Below are 17,686 nucleotides of genomic sequence, written 5' to 3' on the forward strand. Positions count from 1 at the left end.
ACGCTTCAACAAAGAAAATGTGTCCATCACCAATTACAATCAGAACACCGCCGTCGCAGCCTTCCACAAAGGTCTTTAACATGACTCAGACCTCTACAAAGAGCTAACCAAGTATCCATGCAAGATGATGGAAGACGTTTTAGCCAAAGCCTGGGCACAGATCAAATGGGAAGAAGACGAAGTCAATTACTATCGATCCTCCCCACGGAGAGAGACTTAGAGGGAATCCAGGGCAGATAGACGATCAAGTACCAGACGCTCAGAGCCATACCCAATTCCCAACAGATCTGAGAGCAGGCGAAGAGACTACAACTGACCATCTGAGACACGCTCCTGAGATGGACTGTAAATACCAGAGTATAATATTTCAATCTCACCAGAAGAAGGAGTCTTGGCATTAAAAAGGCTGGGTGATAGAGTGAGATGGCCAGAGAAGATGAGAACACCGCCTGATCAAAGAGACAGAATCAAATGGTGTGACTTCCACGTTGACCATGGACACCACACTGACGAATGCATTGCTTTGAAGCTCGAAGTATAACACCTTCTAAAGCGTTGCACCTGAGTGATTTTCTTACAGACAAGGGCAAGCAAACTTTCCAACAGAGGGGAGACAGACCAGACGACCGAAGAGAAGTAACCCCTACAAGACCACCCACTCATGAACGAATAGTAAATGTTATAACAGGTGGATCTAAGGTAAGTGGAGTCACCCATTCAGCAGCGTGGAGACATACCAGGCAGACCAACTGGGTCGTAGAAGAATCCAATGGAACAGAGAAGACTATGACCAATTCACCAGCTCAAACCATAAGCTTCTCTACATCAGAGTCGATTAGACTCCTCAACCCACATCATGATGCTCTTGTTATTCAACTTTATATTGCAAATTGTTTAACTAAATGCATTCTTATTGATAACGGGTCCTCAGCTAATATATTGTTTTTAAGTGCCCTCAGGGAAATGAGGATGAGCGAAACAAAGATTGTGAGAAAGACTACTGTCCTCATCGAATTTAGCGGAGAACAAATAACTCGGTAGGGGAGACTGATCTACCTCTCTATGCTGAGGGGGTCAACCTGTGCACGAGGTTCCTGGTGGTAGACTCCCCTTCCGCTTACAATGTCATTCTGGGCCGACCTTGGATACATGAAATGGAAGTCGTACCATTAACCCACCACCAAGTACTAAGGTTCCCAACCCAATGGGGAGTCAAGGAGATCAGAGGATAGAAAAAAGACTGAAGGGCATGATACCAGACTACCATGAAGGCCAAGCCTGCACAATCATAGCAATTATAGCAAGACACACTTATTAGCTCACAACCTGACCAGCCAAACACGGAGGAGTTCGATGAAGTTCAGATCCATCCAGACTTCCAAGTCCACAAAGTCCAAATCGGATCAAAACTAGACCCTGAAATCAGAGCCAAACTTATTGAATTTCTCTTTAATAATTATGATTTGTTTGCATGGTCCTATGCAGACATGACTGGAATTGACCCCGAAGTAATTGTCCATAAATTGTAGGTTGATCCAGACTACCCACCAAGGAAGTAAAAAAGAAGAAAGCTCGCCCTTGAAAGAAATAAGGCAATCAACGAAGAGGTTCAGAAGCTCATAGAGAATGGATTCGTAAAGGAGGTCCAGTATCCCGAGTGGCTAGCCAACGTGGTGATTGTAAAGAAAAAGAACAGCAAGTGGTGAGTGTGTATCGATTTTACAGATCTCAACAAGGCTTGCCCCAATGACTCATTCCCATTGCCACACATAGACATGCTAGTAGATGCCACAGCCGACCATGTGCTCCTAAGCTTCATGGACGCATACTCAGGATATAACCAAATACTAATGCACCCATACGACCAAGATAAGACAACCTTCATGACCAACCTGGGCATATTCTGCTACAAGGTCATGCCATTCGAACTAAAGAATGCAGGGGCGACTTACCAACGCTTGGTGAACAAAATGTTTGCAGACATGCTAGGGAAGACTATGGAAGTCTACATCGACGACATGCTCGTCAAGTCTTTCATGGCAGAGGACCACATCAATCATTTAAAACAATCATTTGATATTCTTAGGAAATATAACATGAAGTTGAATCCTACTAAATGTTCATTTGGTGTGACTACATGGAAATTCTTGGGCTATTTGGTGACTCAAAGAGGGACCAAGGCCAACCTAGCTCAGATAGACTCTATCCTAAATATCTCGTCACCCAAGTGCATCAAAGACGTACAGAAGCTAACCGACAGAATAGCTGCATTAGGCAGATTCATTTCAAGATCTTCAGAGCGGTGCCATATGTTCTTTAATACATTGAGAAAATAAAAAAACTTTGAATGGACAACTGAATGTGAAGAGGAACTGGCCCACCTGATATCTCCCAATAAACTCCTAAGCGGTCGCAGTAGTAATTAGGCCATGTCGTATCCACAGAGAGGTAAAATACAAGTAAAAAGAAAGATTATTAAATTAGAAATAATAAACTTTGAAATAATGTAACTTTGAAAAATAATATATTTTTTTAAACATTAAATAAACAAAATCGAGGAATTAGAATCAGAAAGAAAATATGGAAGACATAAATTTTATTCGTGCAAACATATATATATAAAAATATAATTTAATAAAATTGATTCCTTCTACTCAACTATAATTCTACACCATTAATTATAGTTGGAAAATATATATATAATAAAGCTCACCTTAAAATATGTTCTTAATTAAATTATACTAACTTCTAATTTTAAAAACTTATCATATTATATACCTTAGAGCGATAAAATACCAATGGCAGAATGCAGTAAAAAGCATATAATATAACAAATATCCGAAATTAAATCAAGAGCCTAAATTACATAAGAAGAGCATGACTAGACTTATGTAAAAGACACTAATAAATTTAGAATAAAAATTAGAAGAAAATAAATTTAATTGTAACAAAGATATAGAAATGAAGAACAAAATAAAGAATCTATATATTAAAAATATAATGTGAAACATGAACTTCACTCTAGCCTTTCCACAAGAGAATTTAGCCTAAAATAGGCATTGTTTTCACTCAAAGAGATGTAAAAGAAATGAAAGAAAAATAGGAAAAAGAATGTTTTTCTCTCTAATTATACTCTCCACCTTAATTCCACAATCTAATGATTTTTTTTTCTACATTTGGCTCTCTATTTATAGTAGAAATATGACCCAAAATGTGTTAAAATCGTGTATTAAAGAGTGGGAAAAATGGCTGCAAAATTGGTGCAAAGTGGGACAAGTGGGAGACAAGTGCAGCAAATAAAGGAGACATGCTGGCCATGTGTCACGCACCAATTGGCTTGGCAGTGGAGTGCATCAAGCGCGTGGGAGACAGCAACAGGCGAGTGGGACAGGTGGCGGGATCAGGTTGGCTCAGCAGCTAGTGCATCAGGCGGCTCGTCAGCGGCTCGGTGTGGCTTGGCTCGTAGCTCGACTCGGCTTCGTCAGGTGGCTCAGGGGTGGCTGCTGTAGACTTGGGCCTGGGCTCGGTTTTGGGCCAAATTTTGTCAAAAATTCCATTTTTCATGATTTCTTCAATTTTAATTATTTATTTCTTCTTTCTTTTTCTTTGTGTCAAAATACGTTGTATTTTCTAAAAATTAAACACAAATTAAATTAAAATTAATATTTTCAAATATAAAATATATGACAATAAATCCATGAAAATATTAATTAAAACTTAATTAATTTTAAACTTTAAGACTAATAAAATGATACTTTTGAACACTAATCACCACCTAAAACAGTACTTGACCAGCCCGCCTCTCCTCTCAAAGCCAAAAGACAATGTGACACTATTGCTCTACCTAGCAGTATCTGAGATGGCAGTCAGCGCGGTCCTAGTCCAAGAAGAGGAAGGCAAGTAATCTCCAGTCTACTATGTAAGCAAAGCCTTGCTTGATGCACAAACCCGATATAGCCAGCTGGAGAAGCTAACACTAGCACTCTTCCATGCAGCAAGGAAGCTACGCCCATACTTTCAGTGCCATCCAATAACGGTCCTGACCACCTTCCTGCTCAAAACAGTCCTCCATAAACCGGAACTATCAATCAGACTTACCAAGTGGGCGGTAGAGCTCAATGAGTATGAAGTAACATACAAGCCACATACTTCCCTCAAATCTCAAGTATTAGCTGACTTCATTGCAGATTTTACTCCTAACATGCATGTGCAGGCAGAGAAAGAACTTTACTATTTGAGCGAGGGACAATCAGTCGAAATCTGGAAGTTGCATGTAGACGACTCAAGTAACACTAGAGGAAGTGGACTCAGACTTGTCCTAACTTCACCCCAAGGTGACATAATCGAACAAGCAATCCAGTGCGGGTTCAAAGCTACCAACAATGAAGTCTAATACGAAGCAAAGATAGCTGGACTCGGGCTAGCCAAAGACATGGCAGTCAAGATGATCGTGGTCTTTAGTGATTCCCAGTTGGTAGTTAACCAAATGCGGGATAGCTATCAGGCTCGGGATAACAAGATGACAACCTACCTCAACAAGACCAAAGAATTGCAGTCGAACTTCGACGAGTTCACTATCAACCAAGTACCAAGAGGGGAGAACAATCATGCAGATGCATTAGCAAACCTTGGATGTTCCATCCGGACAACCGACCCCAAGACGATACCAATAATATATCTCTAATGGCCAGCTGTCTGGAAAGGTGAAGAAGAGCAAGTTAGTGACATCTCTAACTACCGAACATGGATGACTCCAATAGTTGAGTACCTGGAGCAGGACAAACTTCTCGAAGATAAGAACGAAGCACGTCGGGTCAAGGCTCAATCAACCCGCTTCACTATTATACGAGGAAAGTTCATTGGATACCTGATAACTCAAAGGGGAATTGAGGCTAACCCAACACAGATAGAGTCAATCCAAATAATTCCTTCCCCAACGTGCATAAAAGACGTACAGAAGTTAACTGGACGCATCACAACACTCAGCCAATTCATCTCAAAGTCATCAGAATGATGTCACCTATTCTTTAACTCATTAAAGAAATAAAAAACCTTTGAATGGATAGCTGAATGTGAAGAGGCACTAGCCAAAATAAAACAATTCCTGACCAATCCACCTCTCCTCTCAAAGCCAAAGGACAACGAGACACAATTCATCTACCTAGCAGTATCCGAGACAACAGTTAGCACAATCCTATTCCGAGAAGAGGAAGGCAAGAAATCTTCAGTCTACTATGTAAGCAAAGCCTTGCTTGATGCATAAACCCGATATAGCCAGCTGGAGAAGCTTGCACTCGCACTCATCCATGCAGAAAGGAAGCTACGCCCATACTTCCAGTGCCATCCAATAGCGGTCCTAACCACCTTCCCACTCAAAACAATCCTCCATAAACCGGAACTATCAGGCAGACCTACCGAGTGGGCGGTGGACCTCAGCGAGTACGACGTAACATACAAGCCACAAAATTCCCTCAAATCTCAGGGATTAGCTGACTTCATTGCAGATTTTACACCTAACATACATGTGCATGTAGACAAAAAACTTTGCTGTCTGACCAAGGGACAGTCAGCCGGAATCTGGAAGTTGCAAGTAGACTGCTCAAGTAACACTAGAGGAAGTGGACTCAGACTCGTCTTGACTTCACCCCAAGGTGACGTAATCGAACAAGCAATCCAATGCGGGTTCAAAGCTACCAATAATGAAGCCGAATACGAAGCAATGATAGCTGGACTCGGACTAGCCAAAGACATGGAAGTCAAAAGGATCGTGGTCTTCAGTGATTCCCAGTTGGTAGTCAACCAAATGCAAGGTAGCTATCAGGCTCGGGATAACAAGATGACAGCCTCCCTCAAAAAGACCAAAGAATTGCAGTCGGACTTTGACGAGTTCACTATCAACCTAGTACCAAGAGGGGAGAACAATCATGCATATGCATTAGCAAACCTTGGATCTTCCTCCCATACAACTGACTCCAAGACAATACCAGTAGTATATCTCCAATGGCCAGCTGTCTAGAAAGGTGAAGAAGAGAAAGTTAGTGGCATCTCCAACAATCAAACATGGATGACTCCAATAGTCAAGTACCTGGAGCAAGAAATATTTCCTGAAGATAAGAATGAAGCACGATGGGTCAAGACTCAATCAGCCCGCTTCACTATTATACGAGGTAAACTCTATAAACGTTCTTTTTCCGGTCCATATTTGAGATACATTGACCTTGCAGAGCCCAAGTACGTACTGGCTGAGTTGCATGAAGGAGAGTGCGACAACCACTCTGGAAGACGAAGTTTTGTGCACCGTGCCCTAACACAAGGCTACTACTGGCCAACTATGCGAACTGACTCCTCCGACTATGCAAGATGATGCAACAAATGCCAATAGTTTGCTTAAATATCCCACCAACCTCCAGAGCGTCTCATCTCAATCATATCCCCTTGGCCATTCATGAAATGGAGGATGGACATAGTAGGCAGGCTTCCAACCGCACCAGGACAAAAGGTGTACATGCTTGCGTAACTGACTACTTCAGCAAGTGGATCAAAGTAGACTCATTCCACCAAGTCAGAGACAAAGAAGTAAAGGTCTTCATTTGGAAGAATGTGATCCACAGGTATGGAGTACAAAAAGAGATTGTGACAGACAATTGGCTCTCAATTCATCAGTTTCGACTTCCAAGGCTTCTGCAAATTCTGGAATATCAAGTTCAGCTTCTCCACGCCAAGGTATCCCCAAGAAAATGGACAAGCAGAGTCATCCAACAATACTATTATGAACAACATCAAGAAGTGCCTTGAAAAAGATAAGGGAAGATGGGCTGACGAGTTTCCAGGAGTCCTATGGTCCTACCGAACCACAACCAGGACTTCGACGAGAGAAACATCATTCTCATTAGCCTACGGGATGGAGGCAATCATCCCTACCGAGAGTGAAGTTCCGACAGCCAGATATGAGCTGATGATAGACGAAGCATATTGGGAAAATATGTGCCATGAACTCGACATCATCGACGAAAGAAGGGACAAAGCACTTTTAAAAGTCTCAGCCTATCAACAAAGCATAGCCAGACATTACAACGAGAACAACCGTACTCGGACATTCAAAGTAGGAGATTGGGTACTACGAAGAGTGTTCTAGAACACTAAGGAAGCGGGAGAAGGTAAGCTCACCCCAACATGGGAAGGTCCCTACCTAATCACAAAGATAGTCAGACATGGAGCATACAAGCTACAAACTAAAGAGGGATGCGAAATCAACAACACATGGAACGTTATCCACTTAAAACATTATCACTTTTAACTCAACCCAGTCTTCTTTCATTTTAATTCATCAATTATCTCACGGGATCCTCATTCAAGCAACATACTGACATTGTCATGCAGGAAGTGTTAGAACTACATTCGGGTTTGATCCCTGCAAAGGGTATGTAGGCAGCTCCACGGAGCGCAACCCCCTATTACAACCATTTTTTTTTACATATACTACAAACAGATCAATAACAAATCTAAGTATAAATTGACAAAGTAACTTCATACTTAGATTGGGGGGAATAAGATACTAATACTTCATAAGTCATACAGCCAATCGAGATCCAATACAACAACTTATAGGACGCTAACATAAGCTACAACCAGTCAGGATACAACAAAAAAATAGAAAAAATCTCATGTTTACAACACTACATAAGAAAAAGTCCATACAACAACTAAAAATACATAAGATGGGATAAACTTAGTCATCCCCCAATAGAGAACTTGAACAAAGGAGGAGTTAGTCATCTGCAACTAGGTCATGAGTTGTCATGACACCAAAAGAAGTGACTAACTCTTCGACCTGGGCCGTCTCTTCAGCCATCATCTTCTCCAATTCCTCAAAGTCTGCAATGTACTTAGAAACATCCCATCTATCAGTCTTACCATCCCGAAACTCACTGGCCCTTATGCCACGACACTGGATCTCAGCTTCCAACCCAATCACTAACATCCGATTCTCCAGCGAAGCTACCTCAGCTTTCAAAACATTCAATTAGACACACAAGTAAGAGCCACCAAATGACTCATCAATCAGTCAGACAGACCATTCATTAAGACACAATTAAGAAAACACAAGTTATCAACAATCAGTCAGAAATACGAACCTAACATCAAAGATATACAAGGCAAATATTTCGCATTAATAAGACAGACAGACAGACTATTAAACAAGTTAAATTACAACATGACCAATTAGTTAGTCAGTCAAGCCGAAAGGACCCTTAAAGGAAGATATGCCTATTGAATAAATTAAGTCTCTACTAGTCAGTCAAACAAACCACTCAATCAGAAGAGAGAACTATATGGATCAAACATACATAAATCAGACACACATACATGAGGAATACTATCCTAAAGTAAATAAAACAAAAAAAAGTACATGTATCACCACTACAAAAAGATCAAACATAAACTCCCCAATTAACCATATAAGGTCATGAATGCAAGGGTGAAAAAGAAACTCCCCTTATATAGGCATATAACTCCACCAGATGGGAGCCATGTGTCAACCATCAAGAGGCCCTACCCAATGGTACTAAACTTTCACCAGGAAACACTTCAAGAGAGTTAAAGACAAGTGGAGTCCATGAGAAATAAGGCCACTCGGGCACCAAACAATGCACCTAGCCAACTAGGCGGTGCACTAGACCAGGCCTGTAACGCCCTAACTCCAGGGACCATTACGGTGTGCCTTGTAAACAATGCTAAACTCGCTAATCGAATTATTTGGAAAAAAACGTGTAACTAAGTATGATTAGCGGTTTAGGGATTAAACATTTTGGTTAAGATGTAACGTTTCACTAGAACGTTTAATATATACATTGGGATCCCAAAAACATAGTTTTAGAGTCTACTACAGAAAAGCATTTACAACAGGCCGTTCTAAGCGGCAAAACAGGGTTTAACCCTAGTTCCACTTTAAACCTCGGCCGTGGCGGACGAGCAGCTGCATATGTACACGTCATCACCTAAGCTCTCCAACTCAAGGATGGTCCAGCTTCCTCTTGCCTTTACCTGCACCACATAGCACCTGTGAGCCGAAGCCCAGCAAGAAAACACAATAAAGCATGATATAATATCAACAATAACCATAATAGCCACTCAGGACCAACGGTCCAAAACAGATAGGTGACAATAGCCAAAAGTCACAGAAATGGGTACAGCTCCCTCTAGCCATGTGACGATAGGGTCACCAGGGCTTAATTGATAATTGGTTCTTTCATAAGTTCAATCAGGATAGGTGCATGGTGATTCGTCACCAACACAACCATCCTCCCGACTCTAGAGTCGTAACTAAGGACAGCGTCCCCCAACCATGTGACAAACAGTCACCGGGGTCATATGCCTTGGCTATGAACATCTGGTCTTAGACCAGGCAAGCGCTTATAAGTTCTTCGACTTTAGGGTCGGTCCAGCATTAATGCCATAGAGCCATTCAATGCATGTTCATCGACTTTAGGGTCGGTCCCTGACTAGTCAGTGCCATACACAAGTAAGTCATGCCACCAAACATATATCACATGTTCAACATTCATAAACACGGTATTCAGCATGCTTACTAAACAGGTACTAGTACAATTAGGACCATGCACAACCACAGAGGCTCAAACTCTGAACAATATCATACCCAGTATACAAAGCATGACCTAATCACATGTTTCTCATGCATCATATGTACAATATTCAACAATCCAACATGCACCAATAACAGCCATGCATGCCACGTTTAATAATCAACCAACATGCATCAAGAATAGCCATGCATGTCATACTTAATAATCAACCGACATGCATTAAGAATAGCCATGCATGTCATGCATATACATAGGGTGCAGTTTTCTTACCTCCGGTTCGAGTAAGAGTTACAACAAGAACGACCCCTGAGAACGATCGATCCTTAATCCTTTAACGGTCACCTAGCCATAACCAAAACAATCTCTAGTTAATGAAAATTACCAAAGATAGGGTCTTAACCTAAACCCCACTCTCGGGACCTCGAAACATGCCCACATAGTGAGTAGATTCGATCCCGGGCCTTAAGGATTGAAACCCCAAGCCAAAAGCCCTTAAAAACACCCAAAACAAGGTTCTGAAGGAACAGGGGAGCGCTACAGCGCTGCCCTTCTAGCGCCCCAGCGCTCAAGACAGAACCATAAACCGCCCAACCTCCCTGCAGGTAGCGCTATAGCGCCCTACACTGGGCGCTGTAGCGCTACCTTCAGCCAGCCAATTCCCAGAATTTCCTTCTTTCGATTCCTTCAATTCTAACTCGATTCCAATGCTTCCAAATCCCATTTTTGGTGCCAAATGAACCCAAATACCACCTCCACATATCCTAGGGACCACAACCCCAATAACCCTAGCCAAAACTCCAACCAATTCCCAAGTTTCCAACCCAAAAACCAACTAAAACTTAACTTAGAAAACAGAGCAAAAGCAAGAGTTCTAGTGGCTAGAAACTCACCTCAATTTCAGCAACACACCCTCTTCAATGGTGGAGCATAACCCTAGCTTGGCTAAGCTTGGTTCCTTGGCTTGATTCCTCAAACGGAGCTCGAAAATCCAAAGAGAAAAAGAGGAAGAAAATCTATCGGGAGAGAAGGACGAGAGACTCTGTTTTTGTTACTCTTCTACAGCCTTAATGGCTAATATATATCCTTTGAGGGGAAAGGACTTAAATACCCTTAGGTCTAAAATAAAACCTTAACAGCCACCAAGGGCAAAACTGTCCTTTCACACTTATTTCATTAATCACAATTATCACCCTCCAACTCTCGCTATTCTCAAGGACCTCAAACACCAATAATCCAAATCCCATTACCCTTTAATTCCCGGTAATGCTCTAATCATTAAATTCACCCCGAGACTCACCCCGAGCCTCGAATTTAAACCCGTTATGACTAGACCGAGCACCTACATCTCATGATCGTCTCATGCCGAATAGCTCGAGCCAATCCACCTTATAATGTGGCTATATTAATTAATCACAAGCATGCACCCACAATACACAATTACGCCCACAGCGACCAAATTACTAAAATACCCTCATAATCATAAATACACCTATATGCATGCATTTACCATCATATTATAATATATTTTACGTAAACATGCATATAATCATTAAATACCATAATAAATCAATTATGGCCCTCCCGGCCTCCTAATCAAGGTTCTAAACCTTATTAGGAAATTTGGGGCATTACAAGGCCTCTTAGCCATATAGGTGAGCCACTCGACTGTCTAAGCAAGCCACTCGGCCGCATCAGAGGAGCACTCGACCACCTCGACAGAGCACTCAGCCAGCTCACCCAGGCCACTCGGTTGCCTCACCCAGGCCCATCGGCCACTCAGTCAAAAGGCCACCCAACCACTTAGCCAATAGGCCACTCAACCCAATTGGCCACCTGGCCACTCAGCCACTTGGCCACTCGACCCACTCAGCCACCTGGCTACTTGGATATTCACCCCGTTTGGTCAGGTAGCCTTAATGTCCCGTGGTGCTTAGAATTCGACATTATAGACTCTCTAGCTTAAATGAAATCTAACTAGAGAGTGAGGGAAAAACTGTAGTGGACAAAATTTGTCTACAATTAAAGTCCAACTAGTCAGCCAGACTAGCTTGCCAGGCCCAATAAGCCAGTAAGGCCCAAAACTAATGTAAATGGGCCCAGCCATCCAAATGAGCTAGCTGGTACCCAAGCCTGAGTTCGGGTGTATTAATTCAGTCAAGGACATTGAAGCAGTCAAAATACACGCCCCTCTTCCCATGAAAATCGGAGGGGAACCACTAAGAACGGGTCAGACGGGCGAGATAGACGAAGGGAGAACGGAAAGAAGAGAACGACTATAAAGAAGACCCTCAGGGGACATCTGATAATCACTGGACTCTCTTACTGAAACGAAGGCTACTCTCTTTTTAAGCAACCTAGTCAAGCAAGTCGAGTCAGTCAGTTTGATCTAGCCGGACTTGACTCAGCTGTTCAGTCCCACCGTCGTCGCCACCATTACTTTGACCATTTCACTACTCATCCATCACTATTTCATTATTTACATCATAGTTTCATTACTTTCAATTAGCGTTCGTTACAATCTAACTAACTTGAGCATTAGAGTCCCTTTGGCTGACACCCCACAGATGCTCCCAATTGAACTCTTGTCTCTCTCTCTCTCTTTGTTCTTGACAGGTTGCTGCTGCCCGTCTAATCCATTGTAGGAAATCACATCTACACATCAGTTGGCTAAAAAACTAATCAACAAGTAGCATATCGCTTGGCTTTACTGCCATCATTAGTTGAAACACATAATGTTTTCCATATATCTATGTTGAGAAGGTGTGTATCAAATCCATCCCATGTGCTCGATTATAAGACTCTAGAGTTGAAACAAGATTTCAGTTATGAAAAATGACCAGTACGCGTTCTAGAGCGGGGAACTAAGGAGTTAAGGTCCAAAAGTATCCCTATAGTTAAAATCTTATGGAGCAATAGCATTGAAAGAGAGGCAACATGGGAATTGGAGGAAGATATGATGGAACACTATCTTTAGGTATTTGGTAAGCAAAATTTCGATGACGGAATTTCTTTAAGGAGGGAAGATTGTAATAACCAAGGTTATTATTTTCTCCTTAATTTGGACTATATGTTAGTTTTTATAGTTTATAGTTTAGTTTGAGTGGTGGAAATTAAAAAGATTTCTTTAAGATTAAATTATTTATTTTAAGGATATGATTTAGAAAATAATTATAATTTGGATAGTTATAATTATTTTAGTTAGTACTTATAAGATTTTAACATATGATTAGTGGATAGTTTTAAATTTTTTAATTAAATTAGAATATAGTTTTAATGCACATATTATTTGGTGGTCCAAGAAATATACACGTGACATTAAATTAAGTCCCAATGATTTAAATATAAAGGTATGGCCGAAATTCCTTATCGTTTTATTAGGTGGAATTTTTGTGAATTTTTTTATTAAATAATATAGTTATTTTGAAAAACCAGATAGAAGACCAAACTAGTCATAGGCGTGTGGCATAATTCTAGGCTAGATTTTGACTCATTTTTAACTTAAGGAACTATGTGTCACTCCAAGCTTGCAATGAGGAAACTAAATAGCTAAGTTGGTGATAGTTGAAGCTTTTTGAAAACATTTGAATTTAAAATAATACATGTGTAGGCGTGGGAGAGTTTTTAGAGGAACAAAAGAAGACTTTGACTACTTATGGTTGTAGATGAGTGTGTGTGGCAACAAGTGAGAGTTTGTAGCACTTGGAATAGGTAAACACTAGTGCTGGCCGAAACTATAGAGTGAGAGGGAGATTTGAATTTTTAAAGCTAGTTGAATGAAGGTGGAGAAATTTAAGGAAATAAGTTGAGTTGTGAGCCTATAAATAGAGCCATTACCATTTCACACAATCAAAGACTTCAAGTGCTCTCCATTTTCGAAGTCTACATCTCCCAAAAGCTCTCAAAAGTTTTGCCCCATAAACACAAAATATAGCCGAACCACTATAGCCTTTATAGTGCTCGAGAATTTTTTTTCTTATATGTTCTCTATAAAGCCTCAAAACACTATAGCCATTATAAACCCTATAGTCGAAACACTAAACCCTATCAAACCAATATGTATTCAAAATCTACTCAAGTATTAAAGCTCTTGGCGTTGTTGTTGGAGATAGGCATTAGAGTGAAGGCTCGGGATTTCATCTTTTGATTTTAGGGTGAAGGTGTGACTTTATGAGGTTTAGAAATTTTGGAAGTATAATTATTATTATAAGTCTCTAATCTTAAATATTTTATGTCATATATATAAGGTTTTGGGCGATTCTCTATAGCAAAAACATTCTCTCTTTTTCCTATCATTTCCACACTAAAGGTAAGGAAAATTAGGTAGCTTAGTTATGAACTAGTTTGAGATATGTATGACCTTAACATTTCAGGTACAATAAGAAGATAAGTGTGACTGGACCTAAGATGTTCATAAATGTATGACGGATCTAAGTTGATGTCTGGTAGACTCGGTTACCAAAATTATATGACAGACTTATGTCCGGGGCTTAATTTTCCACCCTTGTATAAGTGCTTATCTTTTTCTTATACCTATCTTGTTATTATGACCTATGCTTATGATCTATGTTATGACCTATAATATATTAAGATCTTGTATGATTAGTAGAAATTAGCATTGTTATGAACTTTTGTATGATTTATGACATGTCTGGTATGGTTACTTGTTATATGACTTTTGTTTGTATTTTTCTTACTGGACTTAGAAGCTCACTCCTTATTATGTTGGTGTGCAGACAATTGAGGATAGAACGGCCGGTGGCGAGTGGAACCTAAAAGCTTAGTAATGTATTCGCGGGGACCATATAGTTGAATAATGATCAACGGGCCTATGACCTTATTTACAAAGCATTTTCATTTAAGTTTTGTTTATTTTTATATCTTAATGTTGCTCATTATCTTGTTATAAACCTTATTTTATTTTTAAAGATATGAGATCCCTTTGTTTATTTTGATTTTCTTAAATAAAATAACAATATTTATGTTTATGATCCAACGCCGTGTTCTCGATAATATTATAAGAAATTAGGACGTTACAACTTACCAAAGCTCTTTCTAGCACTAGATTTTTGTTTTTAAGAGACAAACTTAGTGTGATTTCCTTATCCGCACTCAGTTTATGAGTATGAGTGCGGATAAGGAAATCACACTAAGTTTGAGGGAGGGTGTTAGATAAAAGTTTGTTAGTGGTTACAATACCATTATGTACAAACTCTAATTTGTTACTTTTTCTGTTATGTACAGTTGTATTAGGTCTATGTATATATACTCTGTACAGTAAGTCAACAATATACAAAGATTCATTTTTCACTCATACTTGTCTTTACATTTCCCTAATAAATAAGAACTCTAAGTAAGACTAGTTGCATCTTATACAATTTTTCTTTGAAATAAGTAAGGTGGGTAACGAGGCAGGAATTAACTATTTAAAAAATTTCGAAGTAGGGCACTGATAATATTATTTGTCATATACCAACACATTGTTTATGTATTATAATTATTATATTTTTATTTTATAAGTTATAATCATTTTATAATTATAGGGAAATTTGAGTTTTTATGCTTAATGAGATATACTAAATCAAAAAAATGCTAGCATTTCTAATCATTTCAAAACAATGCCAAATTTTTTGACAATACCCAAAATACCCCTCTCATAATTTTTCCATCAACTTCCTCTTCTCTCTTCCCTCTCTCTCCCTCAACCCATTCCTCTCAACTCTCTCTCTAGAAAAAAAATCATGGGTAAGGTAAAATATAAGAGAACTCAATGTAATAGCAAGTATTCCTTACTTAGGACACTAAAATATTGCATTTCGAACAGATCTGGGCATGATTTTTGAGTTTTTTTTTGTGATTTTTTTTCAGATCTGAAACTTTGAAATCTGCAGAAAATCGACGTGGTTCGATGGTGCTCGATGCCAGCTCGATGGGGCCTTCAAAATCAAGATTTTCATGAAAAAATCGATGTTGCTCGATGGTGGTTCGATGGAGGTTCGATGGTGTTTGATGCGATTCTTGCAAGATACGTAATTTTTCACTCGGGTGTCCGTTTGGGGTGATTTTTTTTAATTTTGGGTATTTTTTCAAGATCTACACGTTTGAGATGTGTATATACACATTTGGGAAATGTAAATCTTGAAAAAAAAAAATGACAAATGCAAAACATACCTCATGTTCAAGATATGCTTTGGTATGTTTTCAAGTTCTAAACTTTGAAAATGTGTATGTGAACATCTAAAACGTGGAAATCTAAAAAAAATACCAAAAATAAAAAAAATCATCCCAAACGGACACCCGAGTGAAAAATTATGTCTCTTACAAGAATTGCATCGAACCATCATCGAGCAACCATCAAACTACCATCGAACAACCATCGAGCAACATCAATTTTTTCATGAAAATATTGATTTTGAAGGCCCCATCGAGGTAGCATCGAACACCATTGAGCAACCATCGAGTTGGGCATGATTTTTGAGTTATTTTTCAGATTTGAAACTCTGAAATATGTAGAAAATTGACTTTGCTCGATGGTGCTCGATACTAGCTCGATGGGGCCTTCAAAATCAATATTTTCATGAATAAATTGAGATTTCTCGATGGTGGTTCGATGCAATTCTTGTAAGAGACATAATTTTTCACTCAGGTGTCCGTTTGTGATGATTTTTTTTTTTTTGTATTTTTTTGAGATCTACACGTTTTAGATGTTCACATACATATTTTCAAAGTTTAGAACTTGAAAACATACCAAAGCATATCTTGAACATGAGGTATGTTTTGCATTTGTCATTTTTTTCAAGATTTACATTTCCCAAATGTGTATATACACATCTCAAACGTGTAGATCTTGAAAAAATACCCAAAAAAAAAAAATCACCCCAAAGGGACACCCGAGTGAAAAATTACATATCTTGCAAGAATCGCATCGAACACCATCGAACCACCATCGAACCTCCATCGAACTACCATCGAGCAACATTGATTTTTTCATGAAAATCTTGATTTTGAAGGCCCCATCGAGCTGGCATCAAGCACCATCGAACCACATCAATTTTCTGCAGATTTCAAAGTTTCAGATCTGAAAAAAAATCACAATAAAAACCCAAAAATCATGTCCAGATCTATTCGAAATGTAATATTTTAGTGTCCTATGTAAGGAATACTTGCCATTACATTGATTTCTATGATATTTTATCTTACCCATGAATTTTATTTCTAGAGAGGGAGTTGAGAGGAATGTGTTGAGGGAGAGAGAGGGAAGAGGGAAGAGGAAGGGATGAGAAAAAGCATGAGAGGGGTATTTTGGGTATTGTCAAAAGAATTAGCATTGTTTTGAAATGATTTAAGTGCCTAACATTTTTTTGATTTATAACCCCTCATTAAGCATAAAAACTCAAATTTCCCTAATTATATGTTTTTTTTTTTTTTATAAATATAGTAATATAAATGTTAAATGAGACGGGGATGTTATTTAAAAAATCGATGGGTTTTTCCGTAAACTATCACACCAAAAAATCATTGAGACAAGACAGACAAAAATAAACAAAACATATGTTTCAAAACAAGACATTTTTCTATCTTGTTGCCATATCTAATTAAGTGAAGTAAAATTAGTAAATTTGAGAACTTAAATAATTTAAAACAAACTAATATATAACTAAAATGTTACACGAGTAGTGTGGACTCATTTTTACAACATTGCATCTCATTTAGAATAAATGTGATTAGTTAGAATAAAATGATATCTCATTGGATCTAATGTTGTAGTACATATTATGTAATTATGGGTAGAGGAAATTACACCAAATATGGGAATTTTTTATAAATTTTGAAATATATGGCAGTTTTTTTTTTAAAAGTTTTTTATGGCATATTTTTTTTATTTACATTTTTATGGGAGTTTTTTTCCCATATATTTGTAAAACTTTATTTGTAGACCATATTTTATCTTTTATACTTTTTTGGTACCTATTTTTTATTATTTTGAGATTATTTTTTAAATTAAAATAACTCCTCAAAATAATGTATTTCACCACAGTTTCTTAATCAGTAACCAGTTTGTAAACCCGTTTGAATCATATGTT

The 17,686-nt window shown here is 38.8% G+C and overlaps 2 protein-coding genes across 2 annotated transcripts; both read left to right on the forward strand.

Moving 5' to 3' along the window:
• The first annotated feature begins 513 nt into the window (after nucleotides 1–513).
• On the forward strand, nucleotides 514–1,041 carry LOC133793622 (uncharacterized). The gene has a single exon (XM_062230954.1). The coding sequence runs from the start codon at nucleotides 514–516 to the stop codon at nucleotides 1,039–1,041; it is 528 nt and encodes a 175-aa protein (XP_062086938.1).
• A 3,391-nt stretch (nucleotides 1,042–4,432) lies between these two features.
• Nucleotides 4,433–6,016, forward strand: LOC133793711 (uncharacterized). Its single transcript, XM_062231034.1, has 2 exons — nucleotides 4,433–4,634; nucleotides 5,535–6,016. Exons 1-2 carry the CDS (start codon nucleotides 4,433–4,435, stop codon nucleotides 6,014–6,016), a joined length of 684 nt encoding a protein of 227 aa, XP_062087018.1.
• The last annotated feature ends 11,670 nt before the right edge of the window (nucleotides 6,017–17,686 follow it).

This window comes from Humulus lupulus, chromosome 1 (genome assembly GCF_963169125.1).
Source record: "Humulus lupulus chromosome 1, drHumLupu1.1, whole genome shotgun sequence".
In the NCBI taxonomy this organism is placed as follows: Eukaryota; Viridiplantae; Streptophyta; class Magnoliopsida; order Rosales; family Cannabaceae; genus Humulus; species Humulus lupulus.

Bases quoted from the DNA above. Each gene is read 5' to 3' on its own strand.
- LOC133793622 (XM_062230954.1), top strand. From the start codon at position 514: ATGCATTGCTTTGAAGCTCGAAGTATAACACCTTCTAAAGCGTTGCAC.
- LOC133793711 (XM_062231034.1), top strand. From the start codon at position 4,433: ATGGCAGTCAAGATGATCGTGGTCTTTAGTGATTCCCAGTTGGTAGTT. The intron at 4,635-5,534 runs GTTCCATCCGGA...ATGTGCATGTAG, and splicing joins TGCATTAGCAAACCTTGGAT to ACAAAAAACTTTGCTGTCTG.